Below are 16,005 nucleotides of genomic sequence, written 5' to 3'. Positions count from 1 at the left end.
CATAATTTCCTTAATCTCCTATGTCGAGGGAGGAAATTACCCAGATGAGTTCACTTCTCCAGTCACTTGGGCTCAGCCGCCACCAGAACCTCAAGTCCAGCAGGCCAAATCTGCTTTCCTGCATCCTTCTCCCGATCAAAGTGCTCATACAGAAGGTCTCGTACAACAGATTGGAAATATAGCGGCCCCTTCTCCATCCTGGGATGAAGCAGACCATTGACAAAGACACCCCTACCGATGTTCTTTTGTGCCTCAGTACAGAGATATTTATCTTCACTCATAATCCGCTTATACATCTCATTGATCAACTGGAAATCCTCCTCGCTGGAGTTTTTATTCCGGTACACCTCGTAGCGCATCTCGCAGATGGTAGGCGAGGTGGGGACAAATCGTTGTATGAAGAAGAAATGCGGCCTATTTCGATAGCCCTCGCTTAACGTTAACAATATGACATGGCAAATAGCATAATGAGCACTGACGTTACCGTCATGGACGCGTTGGGGAAATAGTAGGTGCTCGCGATCTTCAGGCCCCGTTCGATTTGGTCTGGTTTGGTGTTGGCAAAGTGAACGATAGACCCGTCCACGGTGTCAACTGAATAGGCTTCGAGATCGGCTATCGCTTGCGCGTCAGGATGTGCTGTCAGGCAGTGGTAACATCTATCACACGCAGTTAGGACTTTGAAAGCTTTCCATATCTGCTGAGACCAGGTCTAGAAGAATATATCAGGGACGGTACTCATTATAGTTATCTGCAAGAATCTTCCAGTTATACGGACCATCCAGCTCTCAGACGTGATCAAAAACGTAATCCTCGAAGTTGAAATCCTTCTCCCATGAGATCTCAGGCTGCTTGCCAGCGTCCATGTTGACCCAGACAAAGCCATTCGCATCCAGATGGACGTGGAAAGTTCTGAATATGGTGTCCTTAAGTCGCTCCGAGATTAGGGTCTGCGCGAGCTCGTCGGTGAAAGCATGAGACCAGATATCATGGAATGCCTGTATGTGTCGACCATGGCCTCGGACGAGAATGAAGGGATATCCTGCGCTATTGTAGCGAGACCAATTACCAGTGTTTGGGAATCGCAGTATATGTGTCATGAGTAACCATTTCTTGGAGAAAATGGCCCGTCGCTCGAGCTCGTACAGCTCTAGTGATGTGTACCATACAGCGGGAAGAGCTCTTACTGCGGTCTTCTCCGGAGACACTGGGCATCTGTTGTCATCTATGGTGGCTTTGAGACCCAGGAAATTCTTTAATACAGAGGCCATCGTATATAGGGCAAGGCTTGTTGACCCAAGATTGGAATAAGAAGGCGATGGGTTTGCATGCAAAACTGTGATGAGGAAGAACTTGCTCGTGTAACGAACTCGATATCATTTCCCTCCTGTACTATGCAGGTTTATATATCTACAAGAAAGTGGACATAGTTATCCGCTGCCGGTGACACCCTCTTGAAAACTAGTAGGATCACCGATCACAAGATCGGAGTGAACTAAACAACTGACTGCGCTGTTTTTCATGGCTGGCTTGGAAGTGCCTCGAATCAGCCACATCCAAGAATACCGGCTCACGGCTCAAGTGGCCGAATCTAGGGATGCCGCCAGGTTTATCGGCTCCTCTACCGATGAGAATCAGGAGTATTGCTGCTTATTATGGCCAATAATGGGTCTCTTATCCTCGCAATATCCAACGTTTACGGAGATGGCCACGTGAGCGGGCCGGACGCCGTGCCACTATGGCATTGTGATAGCCTGCATACATTGGGACTCATTCAGGAATTAGCTATTGCCTAGTGATAAGAGGATATGGAACGGTTCGATGTTGCAGTCGTTGGAAGTGCTGCGGCTTCCCAGGCCATCCTCAAACCGATCTGGTTTTCTACGGGCTTAGTTCTGTATATGATGCTCTACATTTTCCTAATTGAGCCCCAGTTTACCGCATATATGTAATAAGGTGACAGATTTATCAAGGCTTATATGGCAGTAGCGCTGCAGGAATGTTATAGAGGATGCCAATATGCCAATGGGATGAGTTGAAGTGCTTAGGAAACGCCCGCTGTAAGCCCCGAAACAGCGGAGATCAAGTATGAGAATATTAAGTAAATATGAGATCATCGATTGAGTGGACTCCCTCAGTAAATTGAAATCAATTTCATGGATTATTGCCTTATGGCGCGGTTGAACTTTGGCTTCATTCTCACCAAGATCGATCGATAGCACAGCGCCTAGCCATTAAGAATACATACAGCTGTGGGCTCAGATCTAAAATGTCATGGATATTCTCTTTTGAATTGGCCTTAAAACTTTAAAACAAAGGCAGGGAAGAAGAGCGAGGTGTGACGAATAAAAGTTTACAATATTCCTAAGCGTCATACCAAATTTTGTAAACGTCATGATTTTCCGAACCATATGCAGTTACCTATACTTACTATAGACTCGGTTCTATATGATCTCTTATTCCAGATAAACCTTTTCAGCCCTCGGTTTCTGTTGTATTGTGTACATTATTTCAAGGGAGCCCAGTTGCGGCAACCATTTGATATTGTTTATTAAGACTTTCTTGGATTACATGGCTGGATCATCTTTCTCCAGCAGCTTCTACGACTTAGGTTTCCAAGAGTCGTCACTTAAACACTGTCAAGCCCCCACAAGGCGACCGTAACTGATTACCTTTCACCACGTCTCATCGCTGCGAACAGATAGGATAGCACACACTCAACCATGGTTCTGGAGCCGAGCCTCCGGGACGTCATAACGTCGCTCTGGAATATTGTATTCGAGCTTAATTGGTCGAACCACTGATTGATAGGATCCTCCCTCTGTCTATTTACACTGGTGCTGTCTCGTACACTCTTCTAGACTGCAAAGCAATGGAAGATCTGGCCTATATAAACTAAGCTGTATACCCGTTGATTCCAGCCAATACCAAACTAAGGCGCTCTACAGGAAGTACACAGCCCTTGAGAGCTTGAAGCTAGCAGCCGAACATGTAAGCTTCCCTAGTACACACTATGCTCACCACTAAACCTTTAGACAGCCAACATGCTTCTTCGGTCTCTGGTTCTCATCAGCCTAACCGCCTTGGTTTCAGCACAATGCAAGTAGCCAACCACGCCGATAAATCATGATAGGCAATAAATAACTGCTAACATCCTGAGATATAGACGAAAGCCCTTGCGGAAGTGCTAAAAGCTGCATCTCGCTTTGTCCTAATCAAGACTTCTTCCCTATGGTCGACTCATGCAACACTGACAGCGACGGAAAGGTTGACTGCTATGTCAACTTCTATTGTGCTTAGACTAGCGGTCGCCTAATGAACAAATAATTCCAATCTCGTATTCAGCATAATCTAGGCGGTGCTATACATTTATAGGCTTTCCGATATTCTATACCCTTTATTAATCAAAAAAATAGACTTGGCCCTATCAATTCTTTTTAAGTTAAGCTATTTGATCATAGTTAGCTTAGGAGGTAGCGCAACTAAGGAAGCGTTATTTGTTTTTAATGGTAAGTTGATTAGGGTTTATTGAGCACCCACCAGTCAATGATGTATCAGAACTAAACAACACACCAGGTTGATCGCTGATAGGTTGTGGCCGCCTTTTTGCATATGGTACTTTTTCGCGCTTGTCCTCCACCAGGCAAAAGATTCTATCTTGAAGTGATTGTTCACTTTTTTAGAACGCTCGACAGACACAGGTGTTACTGTTTGGTTGTGCGATATCCGCATTACTTAGGGCACTTCATTGCCTACTGGACTAACACTTCTCTCTCCTGATATACTTTGCTGTGGGTTCAGTGGCGCACTGGGAGTAGCTCCTTCTCAAATCCTGCAATATAACTAGCGGGTTGATTTAATCAATAAAGCCAATGATCGGATCGCTCTGTTCCTGGAGGCTAACTGCATTCAGGGCAGCTAAGCAACAGCATTTCACGACGATCTCTCATATCCACTAATGGACGAGGTGTATTTCAAAACTCGTTGGGGGCCAAACCGCCCAAGCCCTTATTTTAAAATTGGCTTCTGTCCCAGAGTTCTCCACAAGCAACCTTGGCACTTTGCTCCAGAGAGCAAAGCGTACAGCCATGTCAGAAACCGCTAGACTCGCCAAAAGTTTCAAGCTGAATGGTATATACATAACTCAGCAGGAGGGGTCGCAAGAGGGCATAACGAGTCAAAGTTCTGGCTGGCGGCCTCTCTATCTCCGACGACGAATCTTAGGCATATTCGTGGTTACATTCTGTGGGATAATTGCAGTCCTCGAGGTGCTCAATCATATCTCGCAAGTCAATTATGGTATTGCTTCATCTATTGAAGGTCGCCACTACCTGTGGACCTATGGCCCCACCGCTATCCTTACCGTGGTGGCTGCTCTCTGGTCCCGAGTGGAATTCCAGGTAAAACAGCACGCCCCATGGCAATCACTGCAAGAGAAGCCGGAGGTAGCAGAGAAAAGTATTCTCCTGGATTATATTACACCGATACAGCCATTTACTGTGATCAAGGCACTCCGAAACAGACACTTCGCAGTGGCGGCCGGGGCCACCGGTTCTATGCTTCTTATTCTTCTCATCATCATCTCTACTGGTCTGTTTTCGCTGCAAGAAGTTGGTGTGCAGAAGGACAATGTTACAATTTTGCTGTATGATTATTTTAGTGGTGAAAATCCTACACTCGATGCCGAAGGAGCGACGCCATTCGATACGTTGAATAGTGTCCTCTTCGATAACGGAAGCTATCCCGAAGGGACTACGGCCAATCTTGCTTTTCAGCGATTTTCAGCTTCAAACATCTCTTCGAATGCGATTGTGACCGCCCAGATCGAAGGCATGGAGGCGCAACTGGGCTGCGAACCTGCTATTATAACTATTACGAAATGGGAAGTGGATGGAGTAATGGCTGCGGACGGCGAGTTCACTATCACTCAGCAGAATATGACCAACGAGATTTCCAGCCCTTCTTGCAAGATTGAAAACTTTGCTATTGATGGCGGCTATGGAGCATACTTTCCCTACGTGGGAATGTTTGAACAGGGTCAATGTGTAGGCGTGAAGGGAACTGACGGCACGCGCGTTGTGGTTACTATTGCTAAGATACGGGAGAACGTGGTGTTTTCGAATGACACTTATGACGATTATACTCGTGGGTATAATCGGAAAAGTGACATCGTTCTTGATCACTCGGTCCAGTTGATCTGCAAACCAACATATTCTCTCCTCGAGGTGAATGCTACAACCAATGCATCCGTGTCTCTGTCAAACGTTCAGATCGAAGAGACAAGATCGATGAACTCCACCTTCCCAGGCCTGGCGGCATGGGATATTGCGAATAGTGTTCTTAGTGGTCCGAAAGGCCATACCATTGGGAGACCAATTGAAGATAACAACCCCTTCGCTGCCCCCGACAAAATGAGTGTTGATTACTCGCTACAAATCGGTGCGTGGCTTGCAGGATCTACCGGCAACGTTGAACTTCTTTTCCAAGATGGCGTGCTTAATCATGTGGCTTCTGCCTACTATCGCGCAATGGCTGCCCAGTACATGAACAATGGGCTCGCTCGACAACGGTCCTCGACAACTGGTTCGGCTGTCATCCATGAGAACCGTGTCATCATGGCAGAGCTGCCACTCCGTGCGATGGAAGTCTGCTTGGCAATAGGTACTCTGTTGACCCTTGTTATAGTCCTTTTGGCTTCGCCCACGGCAACAGCATCGACGCCTTGGAACCCGAATTCTATTTCAGCAATTGCGGCAATTGTATCCAACAGCAAAGCTCTCCGTCAGTATCTCAGTGGGACTAGTGCATCACCATTATATATTCTTGAAGATCGTCTTAAAAAGAGTCACTATTGCTCACGGACCTCTGCAGAAGGGTTCTCTATCGAGACCGTGGACAACGAACAGATTTATAACGAACAGAGTGATATTTTCACTACTGACAAACAAAACAGCCCTAGTTCCAGCGCCGATTCGAAACCATTCCCCAGTTTCTTCTTTCGCGTCGCCATCTTTGTCACTGTGGCATCAATTATCGTGGTACTCGAGGTTCTTCTGCATATATCCGAGACACAAGATGGGCTTGCAGATGTCACCGCCAATAAATATATGCATTATTCCTGGACACTTCTTCCTTCGCTGTTGATGGAGCTCATCGGCCTTTCTTTCGGGAGCATGAGCTTCAATAGCCGAATCCTGGCACCATATGCCCTCCTGAAACGGCCCTCTGGTGCGGTTTTCCAAAACTGCATGACAGTCAACTTCCTAGATTCCCTGAGTGTGACGACTGTTATCCGTTCGATCCGCACCAGACACTTTGCTGTCCTAGCTGCGACACTCGCTGCCTTCATATCCTCGTTCTTATCGATTGTAACAAGCGGGCTGTTCTCTGCGATGGACACCTCGCAATACATCAGCACAAACTTCACTCAGGAAGACACCTTCCACCGCTTTGCAATATGGAACGCTAGCGTCAGTCCCGACCTGGACAATTCTAATGTTATCACCGCCCAATACATTATCCAGGGGAACCGCACTGCTTTCCCCCGCTGGACCTACGAGACGCTTGTATTCCCCAAACTTTCAATGGACGCTTCTCTAACAACAAATCTCCCCGAAAGCTCTTTTGTCGAGCTTTGGGTCCCTGCCCTGAGAACAGCACCAACCTGCCTTGTGCAAAGAGGCTCGGAGGTTAACTACACACTCCAACCAGCCACGGATGAACAAACCAGTGTTAACTCCAAGGTATCTCAAGTACTCTACATTGAACCCCCGCGCATAGGTTGCGCACCGTGGAGCAATGGCACAGGATGGGAAGAGGACAGCCGTGATCTGCTCGAACTCGAGACTGAAGGGTACTTTGGACTCGCGATCTTAAGCCCGTGCTATAACGCCAACAGCAGTGGCGCCAACCTGCCCGTGAGTTACTTCTGGGGCGAAGTTAGAAACAGCGCAGTCGCGAACATAGTGGCCATGACATGCGCCCCAGTAGCTGAGACAGTCAATACCTGGACTCGTTTTCAGCTCCCGGATTTCGATATTCCCGACGATCACCCTCCAGTGCCAGACGAGTCTTCGGCCAGCACGGTACAAGACCAGTATATACCGTACTCACCTTGGACAGGTACCTCTACGACGGCAGCCAATCTAGATTCTTTCTTCCAAGCACTGGTGTCTGGGAGGTGGGCTATCCCGCGGGATTATCTTGGCGATGCAGACAAGATAGAGAATGTAGTCAAAGCTATTAAATTCCAAGACGGCATCATGAAGGCGCAGGAGTTTAATGGAATGACTCGTCTGTCGAACGCTTCGCTGGGTGTATTATTACCAGGGAATGTTACTCTTACAAACAACCGTCTTCGGCTTATCCAAGATGCCACCTCCACAAGAGTCCTCGATGCTCTGCTTGCATCCATACTTATCCTGGGAATTCTAGGCTCCGTCCTCGTGAATACGGACCATATTCTACCCAAGATTCCGTCCAGCATTGCAGCGGTAGCGAGCTTGCTGGCTGACTCTAATTTCTTGGACTGGTACCAATCAACTGGCGAGGATCCAAATGATACGGCTCGTGGGCGCAAATTCTTCGCCGGCTCGCGGTTCGTTCTTGGACGACAGAATGCTGGGAATCTGTCGGACTCTTCCTCATCGCCTACGGAAGAGAAGAAGGATGTTGATCTCACTATTTGTCTTACTGATCCTGTTGGAGAGACAGAGTCGAGTAATGTACCTCTTATGCCATTGGCTATTGGATGATCGAGATTGACGCAGGGCCCTCCCTGCGCTTGGGTTTATGACTAAACAGATGAATATGACTTTTTACGTCTCTTATAAAAGACTTCAGTAAACCTGTGCTATTTTTTAATATGACACATTCTATCCGATCTTCATCAAAACACACAAGACCAAGTTAAGAACCACCCAAGATGTTGAGGAGCATGAGCAATCTAGGTTTCATTGCGAAATCTATAGGTCTAATGACTCACGCCTCATGCTTGTCCGTACGCTGTGTGCGATATGCGAGTAGAGTATTGCACTCGTTGCGTGAAAGCCATTTGTTAGGAGTCAGGGCTCGGAATGTTTCTATTCGCTCCTCTGGCTGTGCACTACTCTCTCTTATGTTCAATTCACATTTATATAAGTGTAAAATTCTTTGATTCCAGTGAGCTAATTGAATCTTCACTGGCCCATTGACTTTTTGTTTTCCTGTCCAAGATTTGACCTATACATTGGGTATATTCGTACTATATATACACTGCAGCACCAGAAGTATCTACGCACCACCTCTAGACCAATTCCTCCTTTCTCTCCTCAAGCCGCTGACCCTGACACACATGTCTGGAACTTCCTCGCCGGCACACCAACAGTAAACATCTCTTCAAGCTCCTCAGGAGTGCGGCCTTGCATTTCCGGCACACAGAAGAAGAGATAAATGCAGACCAACACAGAAGGGCCAAAGAAGATGAACCCGATCTTACCACCTAGATCGGCTTTATCGGGATTGATCAGGTACGGAATGACCTGGTTGACCATGCAGGACACGGCGGTTGCACTCATGATATTGATGGCGTAGGTCTTCTGCCGCAAGCGGGGCGTGGGGGTCTCGCCACCGACGGCGTAAGCAACGGCTCCTAGGGATCCTTGGTACTAAATTTACATTGATTGTTAGCTTCATCTCAGTGTATTATGGGAGTACATGGGTAACTTAAACTTACCAGCCATCCCCAGAGACACATCAGCGCAACTGTGGCCTTGAGCGAGGCGTCGGTGATCTTGATATTGACGCAGCCGATAATCAACAGGCCCACGGTCATAATTATTGAGCCGTACACCAGCATAGAACGTCGCCCAATCCGCTCGATCAAGGGCCACGAGCACATGTTACCGAAAAGCTGGATGGCGTAGGCGCCTTGCGCGACGGCCAGCGCGTTGCCCACGCCGGCGAGGTCGAAGTAGTAGGTCAGATAGCCAGACACGAAGTTGACCCCGAGGAACTGCTGGGCAAGGTACACCATGCAGATGATGGTTGTTCGGCGGAGGTTGGGCCCCCGGAAGCAGTCCAGATAGCTGGCAGAGCTTTGTGCTTCCGTCACACTCTTCTCCATCTCCATGGCGTTGCGCATGATCTGCAGCGCCCTGTCGGCGTTGAACTGCGGGCCGTTGAATCTTTTCAGAGCCTTGTGTGCTTCTTCGTCTCGGCCCCGCATTAGGAGCCATGTTGGTGATTCTGGGAGTAGAGGGAGGCCGATGATGAACAGGAGCCCTGGCATGATTATTTGAGTGATCAGGGGGATCCGCCAGGCGAGATCGTTGTCTCGGAACGAGGCGGCGTAGATGCAGAGAGAAGATAACCACTGTCCGATGACAATCATGGTGTTCTAGCGCAGGTTAGCGACCAACTAGTTATTCTGCATGAATGGGCACTGACAATCAGAGCAAGACAGATACCGCGAATCGAGTTGGGTGCTAATTCCGCAACCCAGACGGGGCCGAGAGAATGTCCCAGACCGAAGCCAAAGCAGGCGACCAGTTTCCCACCGAAAAGCATCATCACCGTCTCACTGAAGTATTGGAGGATAACACCACCGATGCAAATTACGCATGCCAGGATGACCACTTTCTTTCTGCCAAGGAAATCTGAAAGGAAACCGGTGGCAAGCGCCGAAGCAAAGAGGCCGATAGTGGGAGCTGCGTTCAGGATCTGTTGATCGCGAGCCGCGACAGTCCAGCTGCCATTGACCTCCACCCCGAATCGTAGCTGAAAGGCACGAGAAGCGAACAGGTTTCCGATCATCGCATTCTCGTAACCGAAGTTGACTGGAAGCAGGAAGATGAGGAGGCCTGTATGCTATGTTAGCGACTCTTCGATCTCGTCCAGCACTGTTGTACTTAGATAGAGCTAAACAGGTTCAACATACACCACAGCAGCACTCTCCTGTTCTGCCATAGTTCCTTCCAAGTGGAGTTCTCATTGCTCGAGACAGCTTCATTGCTCCCCGGGATAGTTTCGATATGGTTGGCGAGGTCTTTCTCGACCTCAACCTTCTCTGACATGATGATGGATATGCAATCGAAGAGACGACAAGCAGAGGTAGTAGGTGATAATCATCGTAGGTGCTAGTGGCCAGCCCATATTATATCAGAATGGCGAGACTCTGGAGAAGTCCGGGGAGAATCTGGGGAAGGGAGTCGGACGCTTAGGACTGCCGTGTCTGGAACCGATGGGTCGTTTGAAAGCTTTCAGCTGGAATGGGACCCACTACCTTAAGCCGCCGAGCTCAAACGGGAGAACTAGAAGAGACGAAAACCGAAAATATGAAATTGTGAAGCAATTCGCCGTGCTGATTTAGGTATAGTGAACGATGTCTTGCGACGGGCTTGCGAGGATTGAAGATTTATTGCCGACCAAAGAGTTCTAAACGTGCAGAGATTCAAATTCAGAAAATAGAACGGAAGCCTTCTTTCTACGTGCAAGCTGCTTCATAGCAGTGATAGAAATGCCTCTATGTGTAATACTGAGGATATCGTCGCCCATTGCATGGCAGAAACAGTAGGGTAGCTTCGTCTTTGGTCTATAACAGCTGTCAAACAAATATCTATTATAACTCGCCAACATCATCCATAAGTCTATATTCGTCAAAGGAGTTAACGAAATTGCGCCTTATTAGCTTTTAAATCTCTTCTTCATGTTCTTATATCCCAGCTATATATCTCCACGAGACTCCACAACTTCAGTAAAGGTAGAAAATGACTCCCCGGTTCCGCCAAGGAGCTTAGGGTTCGTCGTTTGAAGTATAACCCTTTTATAAGTATTCATTCTGGGGACTCCATTGTCTTGCAACTGAAGAATGAGATGGAAAGCCTGACCCTTCTCCACGGCCTGGCCATTGACGAGATCAACCGCACACTCCGCTGGTGGAGGAATCTTCACGCGAATGACACTTCCTCTGGGCTTCTGAGCGTCCTCAACGACGTCCCATTGTAGATCTGGGACTATCCACTGAATGTCTTGTTGTGCCGACGTCACCTCTTTGTAAAAGAACCAGGTGAATGTGAGCTCATCACCATCCGGATCGTAACTCTGCGATGCATCCAGAAGAACCTCGGATCCCGCGACAGGCTCTAGAAGCAATGGATCAGGCCCCGCATTACTTTCATTTACGATAGCAACAGGAGCATGGTTGGCTTTTGATCTATCACTCCCCAAGCTCCACTGCATACGTGCCGCAAAGTCATCCTGAAAATGATCCCTCCAGCGCCAGATAGTCGCCTGGTTGCTGGTATGAGATTTTCCGTCTTTGCCGACGACTGTGTCGCGAGCATCGGCGTAATGCTTTGAAGCGCCTCCAATATCGCTGAGAGCGTAACGGCCGCCCCAGCTTCCCCATTCCGGGTGCTCCGGGGAACCTAACCCGTTCTGAATGAGATACAAGAATGTCGGTGTATCGCCCTCCATAATAAAAGAGTACGTTGGGTATGCTTGCCCCAAGGGCCCGATCTGAATGTGTTCTCGAAGCCACTCTTTCTTCACCTTCGTGACGTCCGGTCCCCCTTCATCGAATGGTACAAGCGCATCCCCGGATATGCCGATCCACGCCGCCATGCCGTACTCCTTCCAGGCGTGTACAGAGCAGATGTAGAAAATATCCGGGTATGTGACTCGAATCCACATCCCTGTATCATCTTGGTCGGATATGGTGTACACTCTCAATCTCGACCGTAGTGCAGCGCTCTCGGTCGCCGAACATGTTTGGTGTATATGCTGAAGTGCCTGCGCGAGGACATTCGCGCCTCCCCAAGAAATTACCCAGAGTGGTTCTTCTGAAGCTTTTAGCTGTTCGACTAGAAGCTCCGCGCCGGAGCTGAGAGGTACGCCGGGCGCAAGCGCAGCTCGGCCGTAAACTGGAGGACCGCTCTTGATGATAGAAAGTAGATATTCCGGGCTGGGATACGGGTTGCTGGGATGAACGTGGGCATTGAGATTGTCGACGACCTTTGCATAGGCATGTACAATTCTCTCCATGCTCTCCGGGGAAACCTTCTGTCTCAGCCAGCATGATGTACATGCCACTATCCCTCGGGTGTCGAATTCATTGCTATAGAGAAGATATCTGACGAGAGATTCGTCATCGTCGGGCTCGTTCGAGATATCGGAGAGTATAAACACCCGGGGTCGATTTTCGCACAACCGAAGTTTGGTAAGCTCAGCCATGATGAAATGTAAGAGTCGTCCAATAGATCATACAGCAACAGGAAGTGTCAACAGTGACGTTTAGAAGATACGGCCGGTAGCTGCTCGATACTTCTGTTAAACAGGGAGTCCATAATTTCTTGCCAAAACGGCAACTCGAGGCACCAAATGCTACGCTTGAAACCTTCTCTATTTCGTCAAATGGCCTTCCACTAGAGACAAGCCGGCGTACTACTACTGCTAGCTTTCTCCACGTTTCTTCCTCCCCGGGGTAATTCGCGGGGACAAGCACCGAGCCGATGTCTGGCTTGATGGCCCAGCAGCCACGCAAGTCAAGTTTTCCCGAACTTTACCCGGCGGCAATGATGCCGAGCCCTAATGCCAAGGCATAGGTACGGGGTTTGGGTTGGCTCAAGCTTGCGTCCTGCCCACTGAAGGCCTGTCCTCGCTTCTACGGGGTAAACTCAAGTCAAGCAGTAGGACTGGCTGATGTTTAGATCCAGTGGAGAAGAGTGGAGAATTACGGGGTCTATCTTGGGCCCTGGACTACTATCACAAGTAAGGTATCGGCAGTGAGGCCCGGCTTTCCGGGGGTTCAGAGTAGGTGCAGTAGACCATCTAGGGCTACTACAGGACGCTGCAGAAGGAGTTGATAGGGTCCAGTTATTGCAGCCTATAGGGGTGGCACTTGAGTACGATCCGATCCAAAACATAATACTTGTAACTTGACCTTCCTGGGTGTTATTATGATGCCTCTGGCACTCATATCCTTTTGTATAATCTCGTGCACGTGCGGACAGGATCATGAATGAACACAAGTAAAGGAGGGCTTAGTAGCTTGCGGTGCATCCTAAGCAACCGCTTGGTACCCTCATTGAATAGATGTGTTCATCAATAAAGGTCATAGTCGTTTGTGCCAGCCCGCTACTCTCAGGAATATATGCACCGAAATCCAGATTTACTCTACTAGTCTACGTTGTGGCCATGTAGGAGGTATGAAATCTTGAGTCAAGAGGGGTATGCGCATATAATATCGTATTTACTAATGGCACTTGACAGTGCGATGTTTCACTTCTCGGTCCTTGAAGCCTTCCCTGTTCCCCCTGTTTTCACCTCTTTCTCGAGTGTATCCAGCGCTTGTCTGTACCTCGATTTGACATCCTTCATATTGTCAAGCTTCATCGTCACCTTTTGTACTTTAGAAGACCTGGTAATTCTGTTGTCAGATGTTTGGATGATCTCCTTCGTGAACCACCGGCCTTCCCGATGCGCAACAAGGGTCCAGGCAGATCCCTCCCTGCCAGCTCTCGCGGTACGACCGACACGGTGCACGTAGGTAGTGATGCTTGTTGGGACATCGTAGTTGACAACGTGAGTCAAGGATTGCAAGTCAAGACCACGAGACGCCCGGTCAGTAGCAATGATGATCGAGATCTTCCCTTGACGGTAAGCAGTAAGCGTTTTCCGGGAGGCTGATGACTTGTTCGACTTGATGATCGTTCCAATCTCCTTGGCCAAGGATGGATCAAGCAAGGCAAGCAAGCGCGCAAGACGCGAGGCGGATTCGGATGACTTGGTAAAGATCAAAACAGAGGCTCGCGGGCGACTGTTATCTGCTTTGACGTCCACCGATAGTTCACCTTCAGATGCTGAATCATCTTCGGAATCGGAACTATCGCTCGACGATGAGCTGTCGTCACTGGAAGAGTCAGACCCTGATTCTTCCGAGCTCGATTCGTCAGAGCTAGAAGTGTCGGTGTCGGTGTCAGAATCAGAGCTTTCTGAATCGGAAGCCGAATCCGAGTCCGATTCGTCAGAGCTAGATTCTTCAGAAGACGAACCCTCCGAACTAGTGTCATCTGTATCGGATGTGTTTATCAAAGCACGCTTTGTGTTCTTATTCACATCCACCTTAATGTGCGACAGAAGGAGACGCAGGAGATAAAGTGGCTTCTGTGACCCGTCGCCAACCGAGAGAGAGCACTCCTTCAGTCTAGGCGGCAGAGTGTACTGATCGCCAGCGCGATCATGAATACCAGTTTCATCCTCCTGGGATGTGGCTTGTTCAGCAGAGCCAACAATAACCAGCTTAGGATTCGAAAGTCGTAGAGAGTTCAACTTCGAGATATCCTTCGTCATGGTGGCACTGAGGATCACCTTTCTCGGGTCTTTGGTTTGTATCGGAAGCCCAAGATTGGCGAGGAACTTTCCGCTAAATCCAAAAGTCTCCGCGTTCCTTCTTGCGTCTAAAGAGTTCATTACAACATCAACCCATTCCTGGAAGCTCTCGTTGAGCAATCGATCGGCTTCATCAATGACGAGCCACTCAAGATGCTTCAGGGTGAAGCCTTTAGTATACCGGATATGATCGACGAGACGACCTGGGGTACAAATCAGAATATCAACATTGGGTTCTGCCTTGCGAATATAACCCGGCAACGATTCACTCTGATCTCCTGCATCTGAGATATAGTCTTGTAGGCTAAATTTCAACCAGTCATTGTCCGTTAATTTATCCTGCTGTCGCAGTTTAAAGTTCTCTGGGCCGTAGACTTCATCAACGCGCATTAATGAACGCTGCTCTTCTTTGATGGCCACATTTCCGACAGCGGAAGCGACACGAAGGCCAGACCCAGCAGCGCAAAGCTCGCATGCCTCTCGAGCTTGTTTAACTAGTTCTCTTGTGGGCACGACAATGAGGCCTCTTAGCCTAGGAGCAGGGACTTGCTCTAGAGCTGTAACCATGGGCAGGACGTATGACAATGTCTTTCCCGAACCGGTGGCTGCAGAAATACATACATCCCCTGGGTGATTCTTAGAACCCTGCAAGAGTAACGGAATCACAGTGGACTGGACCGCAAACGCTTCCTTGTACCCGTTGTTTTCAAGGATGCGTAGGACGTTCTCCTCGATCCCTAGGCTTGAAAACGGGGTTTTTTCTTCAGCGGAAGTCCTTAACGGGTTGGCAAGCCACGACGGAAGGGAGGAATAGCTTGGCTTCTCATCTTGCTCAGGGGCCGCTTCTGGCTGAGGCAACGGCTCCAGGCCCTGCGCTATAACTGGTTCCGCAGTTACAGGTCCGGTAGACTCATTATCGACATCTTCTTCGCCAGATTTTGCCCTGGCCGATTCCGTCGCCTTAACCGCCTTTTCAAATTTAGACAAGATTCCCGAGTATTTGTTCTTTTGCGGCTTTGCATTATCTTCATCCTCTGACATAGCGTCTATATCCTTCGAATCCACGTGTTTTTTCACGGTGCGTTCCTGGTCACTGTTCGGTTCTTCTATATCTGCAGCATCCTCAGACGAACCATGATTGTCTCGCGACTCTCGTTTAAGCTTCTTTGATTTCTTTTTTGTTTTATCCTTGCTGTCATTTTTACTTGTAGAAGCCTTTTTACGGCTGACCGGCGAGACAGCACTCTCTTCCTGGGACGATTCTTCTTGAAAAGCACCACTGGCAGCTGATTCGGATTTTCTTTTCTTTTTCCGGCTTTCTTTGAGGGGCGTAGGGGTGGACGAAGGGCTCTGGATTTTCTTCGGCTTCTTGGTCGGCGTTGGGGTCGAGGTAGGGACGACAGAGCCATCGGGATCTCTCTTCCTCTTTTGGGATTTCTTCGCACTCAAGGGTGTCGATGAACTCTTCTTTGAAGATACATCATGCGCAGAGTGGTCACCAGCCATTGTGGAGCGTGTCAGCACACCACCTGCGCAAAATGCTGTCGCTCAACAGTACTTTTCGGTGTTTCGAAAGAGATTCTCCGAAATATTTCTTTCTAGCGGGGATTATTGCGTCGGCAGAATATCCACACCGTC

The 16,005-nt window shown here is 48.7% G+C and overlaps 5 protein-coding genes across 5 annotated transcripts; 1 reads left to right on the top strand and 4 right to left on the bottom strand.

Annotated features, from left to right (window-relative positions):
* Positions 1-62: 62 nt before the first annotated feature.
* On the bottom strand, positions 63-1,271 carry BDV37DRAFT_287447 (uncharacterized protein; the record flags this gene model as incomplete). Its single annotated transcript, XM_032088106.1, has 3 exons — positions 63-414; positions 480-712; positions 795-1,271. The coding sequence occupies 3 exons, from the start codon at positions 1,269-1,271 to the stop codon at positions 63-65; spliced, it is 1,062 nt and encodes a 353-aa protein (XP_031936936.1).
* A 2,817-nt stretch (positions 1,272-4,088) lies between these two features.
* On the top strand, positions 4,089-7,754 carry BDV37DRAFT_287446 (DUF3433 domain-containing protein; the record flags this gene model as incomplete). The annotated part of the gene is made up of 1 exon (XM_032088105.1): positions 4,089-7,754. One exon carries the CDS (start codon positions 4,089-4,091, stop codon positions 7,752-7,754), a length of 3,666 nt encoding a protein of 1,221 aa, XP_031936935.1.
* Positions 7,755-8,309: 555 nt separating this feature from the next.
* On the bottom strand, positions 8,310-10,052 carry BDV37DRAFT_287445 (general substrate transporter; the record flags this gene model as incomplete). The annotated part of the gene is made up of 4 exons (XM_032088104.1): positions 8,310-8,645; positions 8,714-9,376; positions 9,427-9,839; positions 9,917-10,052. The coding sequence occupies 4 exons, from the start codon at positions 10,050-10,052 to the stop codon at positions 8,310-8,312; spliced, it is 1,548 nt and encodes a 515-aa protein (XP_031936934.1).
* Positions 10,053-10,701: 649 nt separating this feature from the next.
* BDV37DRAFT_297650 (uncharacterized protein) lies at positions 10,702-12,210 on the bottom strand (the record flags this gene model as incomplete). Its single annotated transcript, XM_032090372.1, has 1 exon — positions 10,702-12,210. One exon carries the CDS (start codon positions 12,208-12,210, stop codon positions 10,702-10,704), a length of 1,509 nt encoding a protein of 502 aa, XP_031936933.1.
* Positions 12,211-13,199: 989 nt separating this feature from the next.
* On the bottom strand, positions 13,200-15,920 carry BDV37DRAFT_260011 (putative ATP-dependent RNA helicase DBP6). Its single transcript, XM_032083202.1, has one exon. The coding sequence runs from the start codon at positions 15,871-15,873 to the stop codon at positions 13,258-13,260; it is 2,616 nt and encodes an 871-aa protein (XP_031936932.1). The 5' UTR covers positions 15,874-15,920; the 3' UTR covers positions 13,200-13,257.
* Positions 15,921-16,005: the final 85 nt, after the last annotated feature.

The sequence above is a fragment of the Aspergillus pseudonomiae genome (assembly GCF_009193645.1).
Source record: "Aspergillus pseudonomiae strain CBS 119388 unplaced genomic scaffold BDV37scaffold_93, whole genome shotgun sequence".
Lineage (NCBI taxonomy): Eukaryota > Fungi > Ascomycota > Eurotiomycetes > Eurotiales > Aspergillaceae > Aspergillus > Aspergillus pseudonomiae.
Note: the sequence above shows the minus strand (reverse complement) of the source record. Positions and strands in the feature narration are given on the sequence as shown.